Genomic DNA, 19,534 nt, shown 5'->3' with positions numbered 1-19,534 from the left:
TTCTCCATCAAACTCAACCAGCCAGTGGGGAAACACTTAACACACAACAGGGTTGGGAACAGGGCTATGGAGAAGATAAACCTTGATAAATGGCTAGAAGGTAGGTTTAAACTCTGTTAAAACTCATTCTATTGTAGCAACTATATTTCATAGACTAGTTGGTAACCTGATTATTCACCATGATTAGCTGATAATTGGGCTCATTTTGGTCATGGTTAATGTTCTTCCATATAACAAAAGGGGATTGCAGTGTGAAATAGCAAATGTCTTATTCACTCACTTTACGTCATCCCATGGCCCCTCTTCACTGCCATTGCTATTCAGGTCTCTGAACTGTGTATTGATTCAGAGACTTGGAGTCTACAGAGGGTGGAATTGGCTTGAAAAAAAAATGGAATTTCATACCACCAAAAGATACATAGTTTTGAAGTTCACAGCATAGGTACTGGGGGGAAAGGAGTATATCTGCACTAGCTTAATATGACCTCTAGGAATGTAGTGTGCCAAATAATTTCTGCAGCAAAATCATATTATCTTCAAAGGAAGAATACTACTTTAAAATTAGAATACCTAAGGACAATTTACGGCTGTGTTCAATTAAATACATTATGATGGCATAGGAAGGAGGTTGTTGGGCCATATTTTTGCTATAGTTAGCTTCAAGTGAGAGAAGGCTAAGAAAAGTTACAGAACTGATGAACGAGATTATAAAGAGGTTGTAAAATAATGAATAAGGTAGAGCAATGATTCAATAAAAGACTGTTCAGGTAGTACCAATCTTCTCTGACTTGTTGATTTAAAGAATATGCCTTTATATTTTTTATATGTTTTCATTTTAATATTTGCAGGCCTTCCCCAGAAGAAGCTTGGCAGTGGCGCAATTCCTTGGAAAAGCTCCTTCAAAACCCTTGTAAGTCTTTGTAACGATAACCTATTTATCCTAAGAATAATAATTTTTTGTAGGCCATGAGAAATTACATTAAAGCATTGCTATGTCCTCTATGGAAGAGTGCTAAGTTTGCAACTGCAATAATAATTTATTGCCATTTTTGTCATTTAGTATATTTGCATGAATTTTATATGCAGTATAAAATTATATCAGCCTTTATCCCAGATCAGAAGCAGAAAAATCAGAGTATACCTGGGATATATTTATATCACACCAACTCAGTCTCATCACCTGCATGTATATCATATATTAACCTTGGTTGGTTTAGTCTTTTTGTGCCTTCACAACCTTTTGCTAATCCAGCCTATTTGGTTTAATAGAATAAAATGATTAGAATGAACTGGAAGGCTCCTTGAAGGTCTTATAGTCTAGCCCCCTGCTCAAGCAGGAGAACGTATACCATTTTAAATAAGTGACTGTCTAGAATCTTTTTAAAAACATACAGTGATGGAAGGCTCACAATTTCTGGAGGCAAGCTTTTCTGCTGTTTAATTTTTTTCACTGTTAGAAAGTTTCTCTTTAATTCCAGGTTGCTTCTCTAATGTAGCATACAAATCCAGAAAAGCAGGCTAAGTGCATTGTATGAACCAAATCGTGTATAAAAAAGGCTATAATAAAGAAATGAAACTGTGGGAAGTCCATTATGTTTCAGGCAACTACGCATACATGAATTTGTCCCATATGCAAGAGTATGAAGCAAATTCAGTTTCCACTGAAGGCTGTAGGGAGAATGTGGGTGAAGGCAGGAACTGAGAAAGTATGTCTCCCCAGATAAGAGTCAGCCCAGGGTAACGTACTGACGTTAACAACAAAATCACATTTCCTCCCCCTCCCACCCACCACATTCCATGTTCAAAATGCAAGAGGAGTTCAGTTCAATTTTTCTTCAACTCTGAAGACATTTTCTTCCTCTACCCTCTAAATCTAATAAGACTCAATACACTTCTACTTTCCTGGTTTCTGAAACCAAAAACTGTCATCTATAGCAGAGATTTTCAAATTTGCTCAAGTTGTATGTCAAACCTGATTTTTTTTTAAAAAACCAAATAATCAAGAGGGTGGGATCTTTGTATTTTAGCTGATAAGCCCCCCCCCTTCTCTATACTGTATCTTAGTGAGTAAAATACAGGTAGTCCTTGACTTACGACCAGAATTAAGTCCAAAATTTCTATTGCTAAGCAAGAACAGTTGGTAAGTAAGTTGCACCCCATTTTATGACCATTTTTTGCCACAGTTGTTAAACAAATCAATGTAGTAGTTAAGCGAGTCTGGCTCCCCCCCTCTCTTGAATTTGCTTGTCAGAATCCAGCTGGGAAGGTTACAAATGGTGATCACATGACCCCAGCGCATGCAACCGTCATAAATACATGCCAGTTTCCAAGCACTTGCATTTTGATCACGTGACCATGGGGATGCTACAGCAGTTGTAAGTGTGAAAAACAGTCCTGTCACTTTTTTCAGTGCTACCTGCATATGTAAGCTGCTGAGTATAGAGCTGACTTAGGAAAAGTAAATCAGCTCTATACTCAGCAAAAGTATGTTCCAGGTTGAGAATTACCTGTAATTAAAACTCTATGCAAAGAACTGGGCGGGAGGGGGGGTTGAAGGCTTAGTCTCTTGTGGACAGTTTTTCCCTATTCCTTGTGACAAGGCTAAGGGGAAAAAATGCTCTCTGTAAGGACGTAAGGAAAAAGAACTTTACGCAAGAGTTTTCCCTTAATGTCTGGCAGGAAGACTAAGGAAAAAGAGTTTTCCACCCTGGGTCAAAAGGGGAACTAACAGAAAACTCTCTGCAATGGTCAAAAGTGGGGGGGGGGGGTAGACTCTCTGAAAAACCTCAAGCTATTATACAGCACAATATCATACTTAGCTATGCTGCATGTAAATGCCGGTAAGTCCAGCTACTTAGATTTACAACACTACCAATAAAATTACTTTTATGGCAGAGTGTTGCATTGACGGTATCATCAACGATTTCTATTTCTTGCCTTTTATTATTTTATATTATAAATTATAAATTCAAGACTGGCAAAAGAGGTTACAGCAGCCTGAGGAAACAGGTTACCTCTATCACGTTTATTGATAAACTTCATTGATAGTGCAGTTAGATGTGGTAAATGGTAAATGCAGCACGTCATTTTATATATATTGATATATGAATATGTATTTATCTCTGAGCACAGTACATAATTTTATATATATTAATATATAAACTCCCACAGTTACTGTGTTTAAGCCAGGTTTCGCTTGACCTAAACTTCTACCATTGGTTTTTCCTGCCCAGGCGTAAAACCTTGCTTTCCTCCACATTAAAATTCATTTAATTTTAATTTTAATTATTGCAATTAAGTTCACTGAAAGAAAGGGCTCTCCAACATCTTCCAAAGCATCCCTTTCCTAATCTTCAAGCAGCTCTCCCAAATTGCTGCTAGTTGAAGTTTGAATTGAATTGAATTTTGTGCTAATTGTCCTGAAATAATTCTTTGAATCTCCAGTTTAGACTTATCCTGCATTACGGATATCAATTTCATATTCCCCTCCTTTTTTTCTTCTTCTGCACTCTATCTACCTTTTTAATCCCCATACTGTCAGCGTTCCAAATATCATGCAGAATTAAATCAGAGTACAAGGCAGCGCTATCCTTCAAGTTCCTATTTAATAAGACAGACATGGCATCCTTTCCATCCATGACCTGGGGTTAAGACCCATCCTGGAGGTTCCTGACTCACACGTTGTAGTTCAACCAACAGTGGCTGGCTAGGGGTGGTGGTGTTATGTGCCAAGGTCCCCTCTGCTGGCTTGGAAGAGTTATGGGACAAGGCCCCCTCTGCTGGCTTAGATGATTTTCCCATGTTGATGGCCAAGCAGGTGCCCACTGGCATCTTTTCCATCCATAATCTGGGAAGAAAGCCCAGTTTGGTGATGCTTGATTCACAAGCTGCAGCCCAATTTCCAGTGGCTGGCTAGTGAAAGATGCTGGCCAAATCCCTTTGCTGACTGGGTTGAATTTCTCATTTTGATAGGGAATCTGTCTTCAACTCAGTTGCAGGGTAATGGGTCATTTCATTTATCACTGTTTGGAAGGAGTAATTATCTCCACTCCAGTCCTCCAGTCCATTGCAGGTTTTTCCCCTAGAATTCTTGGCTGGGGAAGGAGCGGGAGCATCACTCACGTTTAGTTGCTCAATTTGAAGGGAAATAGATATGTATTTGTGTTACAACCCCTGGTATGCCCAAAATATGGGAGGGAGCTCACTACTCCCCCTTTCTGTCCTTCGGCTCACTACAGAAGACCATCCAGGCCATTAAAAAATGGTTTTCTGCCTGGATGGTCTTCTGTAGTGAGCCGAAGGACAGAAAAGGGGGAGTAGTGAGCTCCCTCCCATATTTGGGCATACCAGGGGTTGTAACACAAATACATACCTATTTCCCTGGCTCAGCTGATAAGGAGGAGAGCCTGTGGCTTAGTGGCTAATACATCTGCCTAATATGTAATACAGCCCAGGTTCGAATCCCAGTAAGGGTATGGCTAGCTGATGAGAGCTAAATAGCTTGAAATAGATCTATACTAGTCTCCCTTTATTTATTTATCAGCACAAATACAACACAAACATAGCAAAGGCAACATTAAAAAAAAAAAGGTTTTCTGCCTGGATGGTCTTCTGTAGTGAGCCGAAGGATAGAAAGAGGGAGTAGTGAGCTCGCTCCCATATTTGGGCATACCAGAGGTTGTAACACATATATATTTATATGTGTTACAACCCCTTTATATATATGGTATATATTTAAAGTGTAATTCTACAATTGTAATTGACATTTTTAAAAATCATTTTTTCTCTGTGCAGATGGACTTGCCAGCTTCCGGACTTTCCTCAAATCTGAATTCAGTGAAGAGAACATTGAATTCTGGATTGCATGTGAAGATTATAAGAAGATCAAACTGCCTACCAAAATGGCTGAAAAGGCCAAAAAGATCTATGAAGAATTTATCCAAAGCGAGGCTCCTAAAGAGGTTAGTTATTTGCCATTAGCAGAATGGTGATAAAACCCTGGCTTTTCTTAAGAATTTGGGAATTAATCTCTTGAAGGTGTCCTCATGATTACGTTCCATTGGGTGCACACCCAAACACATATCCCTTCCCTTGTCACAGAAGAAATTGCTGGTTTCTTCCAGTTCTACACTATACTGAATAAAAACTGTATTTGTGAACGTTACAAAACAGACATCAGAGACAAGTCTAAGGAAGGTGTGCAATGGAAGATTGGTCATTAAAAATTACAGGATAATCTCCCCTCTCCCCTCCCAGGCTAACCCATAGAAAGAAAGAGGGAGATTTCTTCCCATTTGGGGTTGAGGGGCAGGAAATCTGAAGGAGTTGGTTCATCCCCACTTTCTGAGCAAGAGAGACATGTGTTTCAAGGAAGGAAATTGCCTTTCTCTCCCATGAAGTGAAGCTGGGCCTTTCCAGAGAGAGCCAAGCAGAGGATTCCCCCATGAAGGGAGGGGGGGCTGTGGGGAGGATCAAACTGGGCTAGGAGGGATCTCTGCAGATCCTCTCTGCCTCTTTCTGGTTTAGCTGAGGGTTTTAGGAAACTTCCCTTCAGATTGGGAGATATCTGCTTGTGATCCTCAAGGCTGTCCCTCACGTCTTCTCATCCAATGCAGCAGGGACGTGCGGTCAGGGGAGGCAGGGGAGGCAGAGCCTCACCTCTCTTCATGAAATAATAGTATATAATATTATATACTATATATATATATATAATATTATAATATTATATACATCCGTCAGCCGCGCCCGGGAGCTGCGGAGGCAGAAATGTTGTCGGCGCTCCCGGATGACGAAGCCACGAAAGCGACTGGAGAACGACCTCGCTGCCCCTTTCGTTGCTTTCCCATTCAGGCGGCTGCGCTTTCACCCCACTGAAGCCTTGCTGCCTGAATGGGAAAGCAACGAAAGGGGCTGCGTTTTCACCTTGCTGAAGCCTTGCTGCCTGAATGGAAAAGCAACGAAAGGGGCTGCGTTTTCACCCCGCTGAAGCCTTGCTGCCTGAATGGGAAAGCAACGAAAGGGGCTGCGTTTTCACCTCGCTGAAGCCTTGCTGCCTGAATGGGAAAGCAACGAAAGGGGCAGCGAGGACGGCTTCCCATTCAGGCAGCAAGGCTTCAGCGGGGTGAAAACACAGCCCCTTTCATTGCTTTCCCATTCAGGCAGCAAGGCTTCAGCGGGGTGAAAGCGCAGCCCCTTTCGTTGCTTTCCCATTCAGGCAGCAAGGCTTCAGCAGGGTGAAAATGCAGCTGCCTGAATGGGAAAGCAACGAAAGGGGCAGCGAGGACGGCTTCCCATGCAGGCGGCAAGGCTTCAGCGGGGTGAAAGCGCAGTTCCTTTCGTTGCTTTCCCATTCAGGTGGCTGCTCTGTCACCCCGCTCAAGCCTTGCCGCCAGGCCCCGCGGAGCTGCTTTTCCTGGGCAGCGATTGGTGAAGCCGCTTGACAACCACACAGCCGGCGCGCTGCCTCTCGGGTCGTTAGGAAGCAAACGCAAAGGAACACACCACCACGGGCCCGCGTTTGTGGGCGCCGGCGGCTGCAAGCCTTGGACAGGCTCTTCTTCTTCCTCCTCCTCTCCCACACCCCTGGGAAGCTCCTGCCCCCATTTTGTGTGTCTCCCTCCCTCACCCAGATTTTTTTCTTGGAGTCGGCGGCTCGGGAAAGGCCCGCCCTGTAGGTGAGTCTCTTGTTTGATGTGGGGCCATTCCCGGGAGCCAACAGGTCCATCCCCATCTTCCAGCTCTGCCGCACACGTGGAACAATCCTCCCACAACAGCCAATCTGAGGTGATGGGAAGGTAATGCAGCAGAGGTGGGTTTCTGCTGGTTCACCCTGGATCAGGTGAACCAGTAGTAGTGGCAGGAGGCTCTGCCCACCCACCCGGACAAGTGCGTGCATGTGCACAAGCAAACCGGTAGTAAAATAAATTGAAACCCACCACTGAACTGCAGCCCGCCCCACCTGAAGAGCTTAGTTAAGCCACAAAATTGAATGCACCAGTAAAACAGTGGGGTACCCTGACCGAGGAAACGTTGTGAGCTTTGAGGGTTCAAGTGTCTTATTTCTGCTCATGCACAGAATTCATACCGCACCTTCTCATTGGTATTCAAGGAGGCTAATTGTGGTAAATACAAATCATTTGTTTGAAAAATAAAGAGACGGATTACAATATTGATGATGAATGTAAATGAAAAGGTGATTTCCAAAGCTTTCCTCCCCCACCAAGTGAAACCTGATCCAGCTCCCAGACTGGGACATCTTGAGATGCTCATCTTTCTTTCCTGGTCTTCCGCAGAGGAAGATAAAGCTGGCAAAGCCCATGGGGCAGTGCAGGCCACCTCTGTGAGGTGCTTTGGGGTGGGGGTAAGATAGAGAAGCTGATCGTTGAGGCTCCAGCCAGTCCCCACCCCCTCCCGTCCACCAGATTCCCCAATCCAGAGCAAGGATTCCTCAATCCAGGGCAGGGATGCTCTCCTTACATCTCCCACCCACCTTCTCTTGACATTTAGGCCACTTCGCAGCCCTAACATTCAAGCCCTAACACCATCACTAACCCTTTTGGTATATCGTTTTCTTATACTTAAAATAGTCACTAGGGCAAAGAACGGGTTGTTAAATTATTTGAATACCACCACTGAAAGAATAAGCATGCAAGCAGTAAGCAGGAAGACCTTCAACTCCTCATCAACAGAGTCTCAGAAATATCGGAAAAATACAGCTTGAAGCTTTACACCTCAAAAACCAAGATCATGGTCATAAGCAAACAACCCATTAATTTACCATTGATAAATTAGGAAAGAATACCACTACAAAAAGTTGAAAGGATCACATATCTCAGTTTTAATTTACATGAAAGCTGGGACATGATCAATGAAGTAAAGACAAGGATAGAGAAAGCTTGAACAGCATTCTTCAAAATGAAAAAGGTCTACTGCAGCCACGACATAAGCCTAAGACTGAAAATCAGGCTTGTCAGATGCTACATCTTTTCTATCCTGCTCTAAGGAGTAGAGAGTTGGTCTCTGACAGAAAGCCACTTGAAGAAACTAGAAGCATTTGAAATGTGGATTTTCAGATGGCTGTTACGTATAAGTTGGGTTGACAAAATCACAACTGAGGAGATGATAAGCCACCTGGGAAAGCAAAGGAAAATCATCAAAGCCATTAAAAAGCGAAAGTTATAGTACTTTGGACATGTGATGCAACACCCAGAAAAATATGGCATACTTCACTTAATCCTACAGGGAAAAAATGAAAGCTAATGAGGTCCAGGCAGAAGAACAACATCATGGCTTCAAAACCCAAGGGACTGGTTTGAACAAAGCTTGGCAGCACTTTTTTGTGCAGCTGTTGACAAAAATAGGATTGCCGACATGATAACCAATGTCCGATGATGGATATGGCACAAGAAGAAGAAGAAGACTGAAAGAGTCAATGAGCTGGAAGGCAAGATGAGGCAAGAATTTCATTAGTGAGGTTATACACTGTCTCTGAAGCACAAAGCGGTGGTAGAGTGCTATTTTTAAAGTGGCATCTCCAAATTTAAGATTAAAACAGCATTGCCAGATTATGATCATAAAGCACTGGTGCTGTCATTATACAATTAGTGGAGGAAGGGTATTATTTTGCACCACTACCAGGGGTATATCATAATCCCTATAGTTTGATTTGATGACAGTTAGCTTCATTATTTCTAACATTTCTAACAAAAAATCTATTTATGTGAATCCAATGTGTTTTTTTTACTTCTTGTTATAAATATTAAACATATATTTATTTCAATTGTACTTTACCAAGGGATATTTATTAGCTATTATCTTCATATATGGAATTGCTATTAGCTTCATTTTTTTCCACCAGGGAAGCATTTTGGCAAATGCCCTATGTAAAGTATATTGTTGGCTTGATTTATGTGAGATAATGTGTCCTATGTAATTCTTACAGCTCTATCTCCCTCTTGTCAGGTGAATATTGACTATTTCACCAAGTCAGTGGTCATGAAGAACCTGGTGGAACCATCTGTAAGCACTTTTGACCTGGCCCAGAAGAGAATCTTCATGCTGATGGAGAAGGATTCCCTGCCCAGATTTGTGCGATCCAACTTATATGAAGAGTTAGTAAAGTAACAGTGTGGCGAGCTGTGCAAGGCATTGGTACACCAGCACAGGGTCATTGCTTCCTCCATTCACTAGTAATCAACATGTGTTATTTATATGGATAGTTGCTTTGCTTTGTATTTATTCCAGGCTTTGAAAACTCAAAGTCTGTGTTGTTAAACATAGCAACCATGCTATACTGTTTTGGTTTTTATTTTACTTCCTTACCCTTCTTTTTATCTCCGCTACTCAATGTTGCTGGCATAAAATTGGCTTAGATAATACCAACCAAAAATATGACACCAATTATTTATCTGCAAAAAACCAAATTGTTTGTATGACGTTCTATCTGCTTTGATATCAAGTTTGTAGAATCAAGGACAACCCAGATTTTAGAATCTTAGGGATATACCATCTGTCCTAAAAAGAATTCTGACCTGGGTAGCCTAAAAGCATTGTTCAGTTAGCAAGTTAGCAATCAGATACACAATATACACATAGTTTTCAATCCATGTGACAAATATATGTTATTGCCTCTGATAAGCAATCACAAGTTAACCAGTAACTTCACAGTGTCATAGACAAAACAAAGGAGAAAGCAACATGTATTAAAGAAGGAAAAATCAAGTCTCTACTGTATGTGTCACACATCACTCATAGCTATGGAGAAGATAGAAAACACATGACTTAGTCAAGGGAATACAAAACAAAAATACAGCAATAAAAATAATGTCGTTTGCTTGTTATATTCTCTCAGTGAACTGTATTTCATATTACTACCAGAAATAATGCTCTCACAAGATTTTAACTCAACAATTTAACAGGTAAGCATCTCATTTGACTGCATCCATTTCTGATAACAGCTAGTATTTGCTATGCCGTCATGAACCAATGTAAACAAACTAGTAAATATCAGCATTTGCTACATAAATTAAGGAAATATTTAACAACATATCCCTCAAATGAAACCAAGTTACCTTAATATGAGAATCCTTGAATTATATTTGCAGTTTCTGGCAAGAAAGTGATGATTTTGGGTTTATGAAAAAAAACCCTAAAGTTAAGGATATGCGAAAGAGCAATTATATTTTACGGGAATTAAATAATCAACTGATCAGAATTAAGCGGTTGATCAAAATCCTGGGCTAATTTGTTACTAAAAGAGCAGCTTGATAAAAAATCATAAATTGATAGATACCCTTACAACTAGCAGACAGTAGACATCATACAATAATGAAACAGTTACAACATTCATTTTTAAATAAAAAGTCTCTTCACAGAAGCTGAAGAATGTTGATTTGGACAATTTGTCACCCATCAAACTAAATGCATTCCACTAAACCAGGGGTGTCCAAACTTGGGAACTTTAAGACTTGTGGACTTCAACTCTGGGAGTTGAAGTCCACAAGTCTTAAAGTTCCCAAGTTTGGACACCCCTGCACTAAACTTTGCCCACTACTTCATTAAATCTTCTATTTTTGCAAATGTGATCAGTCAATAAAACCAGATTTTAAGTTTCTTATGGAATATACACAGTTTAGGGCATTTCAGGTTGTGAAAGTTCTATCTATTATTAAATAGAGAATATTCATCTTGGAATAGCAGTGATGGATTCAGAATCCATTCTGCAGTGCTAAGGATGTGAGGTAAATTCAAACCCTGTGCTAAATGCTATTACTAAAATACTTAGGGAAGGGGTAAGACTGAGAATAAATCAGTGTAGCCGCCTAAACAGTATGACTTGTTTAACAACCCAGACCTTTTTTACTTCTCTTATCTATTTCTTTTCAGTATTAAATTTATAAGTGTTATATTTTTATAATGGCCCTGCACAAATTCCAGTGCCCATGCACAGCTTTAAATAACCTCCCTGAAATCTTATGAATTACGATAAAAATATTTAAGCTGAACCTTAAGCTGAACCTGTCTATCACACACTTCCCAAAGTATTATTTCACCACACACTTTAACCACAATATTTAAATCTTCTTGTAATATATGTACTAGTAAGATCAAGGTATTTAGCCGGCAGTGACATGAATAGAAAAGGCATCCAGATAGAATTGAAAAAATGCATTTAAAATAAATAGACCAATTGTTCTAGTTTAAAAAATCAATTAACAGTCAAAGCCTCTACTTTGAAAAATGCCAGTCAACCATTCAATACAGGTGAGAGAGTGACTAAATCTTTCAATGCTTCTTTGCCCATTGCCATTGGCTGTGCTGGCTGATAGCCAGGACAATTTCATGTCATGGCAGGATGTGCACAGACGTCAGTTTCAAGTTGTCGTTGTCTAACATCATCCAACTAGAGGTTGATTTAAATTCCTCTCTAATGTAATATTATTTTCTGATTTTTTTCTCTCTCAGACATGCAAATGGTTGTAATATTTTATTTTTATCAAAAGGGGAGGTAAGCCATAATTGCTACCATGCCCCTTTGCCCGTGGTGGTGGGAGTGCTTTATCGCACACCTCCTTTTTTTCTCCACCTGCCCGAACGAGTAAAGGAGGCAGGCGGAAAAAGAAAGGAGACTCACATTTACACCAGCTATCACCTGCCTCCTTTCTTTCTCCGCCTGCCCGAACGAGTGAAGGAGGCACTCACTGGCCACTAAACCACCCGCTCGCCTGCATTCAAACCAGCCCGCTTCCTCTCTCTTGGCATGGGCTCTCTGGAGGGGGAGGGAAGGTCCCTCCCAAGACCTCGCTTGTCCTGGCGGCACCCAGCGATAGCAGCTGAGCGAGGGAAGGAGGAATTCTGGGAGTTGAAGTCCACAAGTATTAAAGCTGTCAAGTTTGAACACCCCTGGAGTTTTTTTGTAAAAGGTTAGGGGTGCAAGGGTCTTGTAACTTGATAGCTTGCACACTTCAAATGCCAGAGTTCCTGAGCCAACATGACTGGAGGAGGAATTCTGGGAGTTGAAGTCCACAAGTCTTAAAGCTGTCAAGTTTGAACATCACTGGGGTTTTTTTTCTAAAGGGTTAGGGGTGCAAGGGTCTTGTAACTTGACAACTTTAAGACTTGCGTGCTTCAAATGCCAGAATTTCTGAGCCACATTTTGGTTGCTAAGCAACAGTGTTGTTAAGTGAGTTTCACCACATTTTACAAGTTGGCCACTCCCACCCGGTCACATGATTGCCAAGCCACTCCCACATAGTCACATGATCATCAAGCCACTCCCATAAAACAGGCCACACCTACAGAATAGGTTCTAAAAAAAATTTGAAACCCACCACTGGAGCAACCCACCACTGATCTTGCATCTCTCTTCTTAGAGTGCTCTCAATTGAATGAGCATTTAATAGCTTAACAAATGTAGATTTGGCCTGTTAACTATATCCAAAAAGATAAGTGCCAGAAAATTTCACCAGCCAGGTCATCATTTCCAGTTCTCTTGAACTGCTCAAATAAACAACATCTGTTCCCCCAAGCTAGAAATATTAGCAAACTATCTTGGCCTTTTAAGAAAAGTCAAATTGAAAGGAAATACCACAGAATAACTACTCTACAATGCTTTAAATATTTTCTTCTCCTGAAAAAAAAAAGATTACAAAATGAGAGATTGAGTTTGTGAAATTGTGAGGGGATTACTACGTGATTATTTTCCAGGGTCCATTTTGGAGAGCACATCCATCCTACTGACTCACACGTCATTAAGATCCTGGAGGGAAATTTTCCAGTTACAGGCATAGCAACTGGTGCTCTAGGCAAGCCATGCAATTGGTTCCCCCACTCTCAAACCCTAAGGGTAGATTTCTATCCTGAAGTCTGAAGGAGTTTGTCAATAGGTTTAACCCAGCAGGCCACGCCCCTGAACCGATCCCCCTGTCACAGGTTGCTCACCCTGCCCATTCAATTGCCACTCGCTTGTGCAGCCTCTTTGAATACTGGCTGTCAAAGAGGCTGGCAGCTGACCACAGGCCACTGAAAAATCCTCCAGTCAGCAAAAAATGGACTGCTGTTGCTGCCATCTTCTTCACGCATGCCCATCCCATTGCCTTCCTGCATGCGCAAAGAAGATGGCAGCAACAGCAGCCACTTTTTTGCCGACCAAAGGATTTTTCAGTGGCCTGCGGCTAGCTGCCAGCCTCTTTGAGAGCCGGTATGCAAAGAGGCAGCAGCTGGGAGGCTTCTTTGTCAGCCAGCTGCTTCCCAACAGCATCGGCTAGCTGGGCCCCTCCGAAAACTTGCCTTCCGGGATGGACCAGCCACCACGGAAGGAAAGCAACCAAGGAGGTGGGGGGGCAAGAAGTGGGGAAATGGGGGTGATTAGTGAAGGGAGGGTGGATAAATTTTTCCTACCTTTTCCGGTGGGCGTGGCTACGTGGGGGCATGTGACTGAGTGGGAGTGGGCATGGGTGTGAGTGATGGCATGTTGGCCATGCCCACTCAGTCACATGCCTCCCCCCACCTAGCCACACACACCAAGCCAGTAGCAAAAACTTTTGAATCCCACCCCTGGGGTATAGGGTTTGGATTCAAATGTATATATATGATAATGATACAAACTTCTCTAGTGTATTATGATATTATTCTCAGTGGCTTTTGTGGGTTCGGGCTCATTCTGGATAGAAAGCACTGTAATTATAATTGTACAAGATTTGAATCAGTTGTGGCTATGAGAATTCTGTACAAAAGGTTTACCTTTAGGAGTTGCTCTGTTTTAATTCCATATACATATATTTATAGAGCACAGTTTTAAAGCAGCTTCAACTTTTGGTTGAAGGAGAAATGAGAAATGCTGGCAAATAATTTCAAAATAAAGTTTGTGTCTTTTCCAATCTGAATAGAAAACAGTGATAATATCAGTGGAATCTGATCAAGGATAATCAGGTCCAGGGTCTCTCAGTCATCTACTAGAGGATACAGTGTACCAAGGGTTGGCCCATCCATCCAAACTATGGAGACAATATGCTATGGTGTGAAATAAAATAGAGAGCTCAATTTCAAGGAGGAAAAAAAATATCAAATCTTGCCTTAGGGTTTGAGAGTGGAGAATCAATGGCATGGTTTGCTTTGGGCGCCAGTTGCTAGCAACTGGATTAGAGACATCACTGTGGGTGGCTTGTTAGCAGCACATTTCAGACCTAGTGTTTCTCAAGGTAAATGAATATGGTATGGGATGTAGGTTCAGATGGTCCAATATACTTTTCTCTTGTTCTTCCTGCCTCTTCTTTAACTCTCGGGTGCATGGCACAAATGAGATCTTCGTATTTTATTCTGATGTCAACAACTGTGAGGTAGATCAGGCTGAGCAAAAGAAAGCTGTTGAAGGCTGTCCAATAAATTCCCTGACTGATTTTCAACATCCAAAGCACAAAACTCCAGGTGACAATCTGCTTCTCACTTCAAAGCCACAACTAAAGCTAACATCTGCGCAGCACTTAATAAAACTAATGGAATACCCTCAAACATTCTTCATATTTGTAATTGCTATTGAAGACCAAAAGATGTGAATTACAAAGAAAGATATTAGTTTCAAAGAAATTTAGGGTGCTGTGCTCTACAAAATGGATTCTCAGTAGCAATAGCACTTAGACTTACATGCTGCTTCACAGTGCTTTACAGTCCTCTCTAAGCAGTTTACAAAGTCAGCATATTGCCCCCAACAATCTGGGTCCTCATTTTACCGACCTTGGAAGAAGGATGGAAGGCTTGAGCCGGTGAGACTCAAACTGCCAAACTGCAGTCAGCCGGCAGTCAGCAGAAATAGCCTGCAGTACTGCATTCTAACCACTGTGCCATTATGGCTCCAGTAACCTCCAAAATGCCATTAATAATAAGTTCTCTTGATATTCCTGGATTTTCTTTAATTGAGACTATTTTCTCAATGGAAAGGAGATAAAGAAAGGAAAATAAATCCTTTTATTTATCCACATTTTTTAAAAATATGTTGCTTGTCATATTAGCAGACATCCATTATTTTGATTTGGTCTAGCAGATATAAGTATCCATAGCAATGGTCACTGGCTTCAGCTTGGTAGGTGCAACTGGGCAAGTAAAGCCCCATACCTTTGTACATGCATACAATGTGTGCAATGCTAAAACGTGGCAGGGTTTCGATCACCTTGTGGTGCCCACCATTTTGGAGGCAGTGAAAGGGAAACGTTCATCACACGGTACAAAAACTTTATTGTGAACAGGGAAAAATCAGGGAAATCAGAATTGCAACTTTGACACATTGCACATTGTTCTCACAAGGATTTCACTTAAAGATTCCATTCAAAATTAGGTCATTCTTTGGTTTGACACAGCAAATACAAATTTGAAATGTCTCTGACCTTTGAGACATACTTTAACAATATCAGTAGATCCAAACTACAGTTTGCTTTTTGGTAATAGAGATGTCCTGCCAGACATAAACTTCTAATCTACTGTATTCTTTTTAATGTTGAAGGCCATGCATGTCAGACTGTGCGTGATGGACCGGAGGGGGCGGGGGGGGGGGGAGAGAAGAAAAGAGCATTACCGATTTTTATTATGATTATTTTACATCCTGCTAGTGAGATGGTAGTCTTGTCATAGCTGATAAATTATTTATCCTATTTTGATTATTAAATAATACATATTAGTTATATATTTATCTTCATCTTGTTTCTTTATTATTGCTTGCAGGCTTATATATAATAAATATTGTGTCAGGGTTCCAAGCCCAAAGCAATCAAAACTCTGAGGCCTAGAGTGTCCTCAAAGCATAATTTAATTTGGGAGGTCATTTTGGCACAGCTGGTGAAAATCCGACTCTGATTGACCCAGGATTTTCCCCACTCAAATAAAAACCCAAAGTTCAGGTCCCCAGGTCACATGTCCAATCAGGTCATAGTCCCAAGGCCTTATGGCAGGGGTGTCCAAACTTGGGAACTTTAAGACTTGTGGACTTCAACTCCCAGAATTCCCCAGCCAGCCATGCTGGCTGGGGAATTCTGGGAGTTGAAGTCCACAAGTCTTAAAGTTCCCAAGTTTGGACACCCCTGCCTTATGGTTTTGGTCCACGCCCTTCCAACACCCGGTAGAGCATCCTTGGCTCCCATGGGAAAGAATCCTATTTTGACTACACATCCCCAAGCTATCTCTACCTCCCCCCTCATGTTCCCACAGCTCCACCCTGCCTCGCTGTGGCAGCCCTGAAGATGCTCCCAAAATGGCTTCAGGGCTGACATATTGGCAAAGACCTCCAAATTCTTCTCCTGAACAAACTGCATGAATGAATAGAACATAAGCAAGTTGTATTCTTCTGATACTTCTATTCATTGCATTCAGGGTGAGCAGAAAACATTTCCAGTAGATTTATCTATGTAATTACTTTTTTCCCCTAAATTTGTATGGTAACTTTTGCTAGAGTGTAGTAATTTGTGATTTTAAAAGTGCAAGTCACAGATGGATGTCAGATTAAAAATATTTAACCAGCTTTTCATCCAGTCTTAAATAAAGCATGTCTTACCATTTCATAAAGTGCTTGTTGTTTTGTGCAATACTATTAGGCAAATGCCTTTAAGAAACATAACAAAGGCATACAAATACAAAAATAAACCTCTGTTCTGTACATCAGTGCTTCGTCCTTCCACTCCTCACCCTTCTTCTTCAATAGCAGCCTGCTATTCATCCTCTGTCAACCTCTGGCTGGTTACTCTGTACATACAGTATAATTTTATTTAGATCAGGGCAAAGAAGCTGTAGAATTAAGAGGTAAGACCAGGTAGTTTGGTAAGCGGATACAGATTGAAAACAAGAAAGCAAATGCAGTGCAATTAATGCTGCCTTGGTAAATCCACAATCTCCTTAATTTCTCGTATATCAAGATTAGTTGTTATACTGTAGAGAGTTGAAATTAGTTAATGCAGAACATTGAAAGCAGTATGAAAGAAGTGTCTCTTCTGTTATGAAACACCCATAGAAGCTCAATGTGTCTCCAAGCTGCTAATGATAATGACACATATTTTAGCTTTTGAAACTTCAGAAATAGAGCTACTGCAAAACCAACTGGAGCAGTGATGGTGAACTTATACCACACGAAGGTGACATGCCCTGTTTTCCAACAACAATTATTCTCAAAAGCATATTCTTAATGCAGTTTCCGGAAACTGCATGGGCTGCATAAGAAACCCTCAGTTGGTCACACAAGACGTCTGTGCTTTTGTGTTGCCTATGGATCCTCTGAAAATCAGACAAAAAACAGGGTGTGCTTTTGGGCGGTTTTCAGAGGTTGCAGAGACCGCAAAGAACATTCTCCAAAATTTAAAAAAAGAAGGCTTCACGCAATTTGGAACAGCCTCAAATAGGCCGCAGAGGCCTGTCAACGGAGAGAGAAAACATCACCTGGAGGTAAGTGATGCAAAGCAAATCCTGGGCTGCAGAGACAATCATGCTGTTCTCCAAAGTTCATATACCCCTTGGAAAATGGTGCCAGATGTCCTTTTCAAGTAGCAGGGAGTGAAGGCCTGGACTATTTCTGGCTCAAACTTGTGAGGGCCATGCAGGATGGCCTTTGTAATATTTGTAAGATAGGCTTTGTACTACTGTCACCCTGGCTAAATAACAAGGGTTTTCTTGTATTTTAATTTGCCTTATTTGTGCATTGTTAATAATTGGCCATAATAATTGGTATTACTGGAAGAATGTAAAAAGCCTCAATCGTGGAGCTCTTGCCTCACAATCAGGAGGTCGTGAGTTTGATCCTAGGTAGTGGCAGATGTAGGCTCGCCTGCTTAGGCAGGGGATTGGACTAGATGACCTGCAAGGTCCCTTCCAACTCTATTAATCTGTTATTTTGCTGAAGTACTTGGTACATTGTAGATAAAACACTTTCATTTTCAACCATTCCCAAGCAAGAAGGAACAGAAGAAGCATTAAGCCGAGTGCTGAGAAACAACTGTGATCTTCATCAATACACATTCTAATGGTTTTCCCTTGCAAATGTTTCTTTTTTACTTTTATTCAGAATACAATGCTCTTTTCAATTTTTATGCTTACATATTATTGGATGCTTTATTCTTATGATGAAACTGGACCAATCATTCCACCACCACTCCCAATCAAATCAAAATGCTCTTTTATAAATAAAAAATAAACTTTTTAAAATTATGCTAAATATAAAGAGAAGATGTGGGCTTTTTTTCGTGTTCTCTCTCTTGCATAAAGGAATCCTTTTTATCTTGGAAGATAAATAGTAAATTAAATGATCTTTCTGTCCTGCAAACTGAGGTCCAGAAAACTGAGGAACAAACCTAGAGCCATATTTGGCCATCAATTGGTAGTGCTGCAAAATGCCATTGTTCATGGTGAGGGGGTGGGGGACGACAGAGAGAGGGAGGGAGGGAGAGAGAGAGAGACAGAGACTAGAAGAGTCAAATTTGGCATTTTTCATTTCTTTTGAAAAGGCAAGCCCAAAAGGTTTGCCATCAGTGTAATAGAGGGAGAGATTCTGAATCTGGAATGCACTGGCCTAGATTCTAAATTTCTTGACAGTTAGAACAATTAATCAGTGGAACAGCTTGCCCCCAGAAGTTGTGAATGCCCCAACACTGGAAGTCTTTAAGAAGATGTTGGATAGCTATTTGTCTGAAACGGTATAGGGTTTCCTGCCTAGGCAGGGGGTTGGACTAGAAGACCTCCAAGGTCCCTTCCAACTCTACTATTGTATTGTATTGTATTTATCCATTCCTGATATTAGGAGCCAAAAGTTAACAGTTGGAGTTAACTTTTTCCTGATTGAAGTTGTTCTATAAGTGATTGTTTTGACACTTATGCACATACATGCATTAACTAAGACATCATATGGAAGAACTGACTACATATCTCCTGTCCTGTATCCAGCTCTGTTGGTCATCCATCAAATAAAAAACGGAGTGGTTTCCCAACGTATCTTTATCTCCAGGCATCTATTACAGGTTATTTAGAAAATAACTTTGAGGGGGGGGAAGGAAGAAAAATCCTGCTTAATGGACAACAGGGCCTTAAGTATGCCAGATTTGTGTGTTGTGTGCCTGAAAATAATAATCTTTACATTACAAACTACAGTTATTTCTGGAGGGAAAATTGAATTTATCAATCAAATTTTAGAGTAAAGCTGTTCAAAATGTACTCTGACAGACTAAATATCATGAAATGTTTGATTCCTGAAAATGTATTTTATTTTATTTTTTTAAGATAATGATCTAGAATGCATTTGAATTTTGGGTAAAAATCAATGTGGTTAAAGTGATTTTCTCTTGAAAATTTATTGTATTCTAAGAGGCTTCCCTATGTATATTCTACTACATTGTATTAAGTACCGGTCATTTTATATGACATTGATTAAATTTATTTTCCAAAGATTTTCATTATATGAAATGCAAGTATTTGTTGAGCAAGTTGTTTGCACAGATTAGTTTCAACAGGTGGACTTAATATTGCAAGGAATATATGGGAAATATTAGGTTACCAATATAATTTCAGCCCA

At 40.8% G+C, this 19,534-nt stretch overlaps 1 protein-coding gene and 1 long non-coding RNA gene across 2 annotated transcripts in view; both read left to right on the top strand.

Moving 5' to 3' along the window:
* The window catches only part of LOC309388812 (regulator of G-protein signaling 5-like), a 28,351-nt gene extending 17,922 nt beyond the window's left edge, over positions 1 to 10,429 (top strand). The window contains exons 3-5 of the mRNA XM_081946466.1: positions 849 to 910; positions 4,795 to 4,961; positions 8,962 to 10,429. Coding sequence (XP_081802592.1) covers positions 849 to 910; positions 4,795 to 4,961; positions 8,962 to 9,123 — 391 coding nt within the window. The 3' untranslated portion in view covers positions 9,124 to 10,429. The remainder of the gene's footprint in view (positions 1 to 848; positions 911 to 4,794; positions 4,962 to 8,961) is intronic.
* Positions 10,430 to 13,337: 2,908 nt separating this feature from the next.
* LOC309389742 lies at positions 13,338 to 16,548 on the top strand. The gene is made up of 2 exons (XR_014174997.1): positions 13,338 to 15,912; positions 16,057 to 16,548. It is a non-coding gene; the product is annotated as an uncharacterized lncRNA (long non-coding RNA).
* The last annotated feature ends 2,986 nt before the right edge of the window (positions 16,549 to 19,534 follow it).

The sequence above is a fragment of the Natrix helvetica genome (genome assembly GCF_964273705.1).
Source record: "Natrix helvetica genome assembly, chromosome: 3".
In the NCBI taxonomy this organism is placed as follows: Eukaryota; Metazoa; Chordata; class Lepidosauria; order Squamata; family Natricidae; genus Natrix; species Natrix helvetica.
This window is presented reverse-complemented; position numbering and strand designations above follow the sequence as displayed.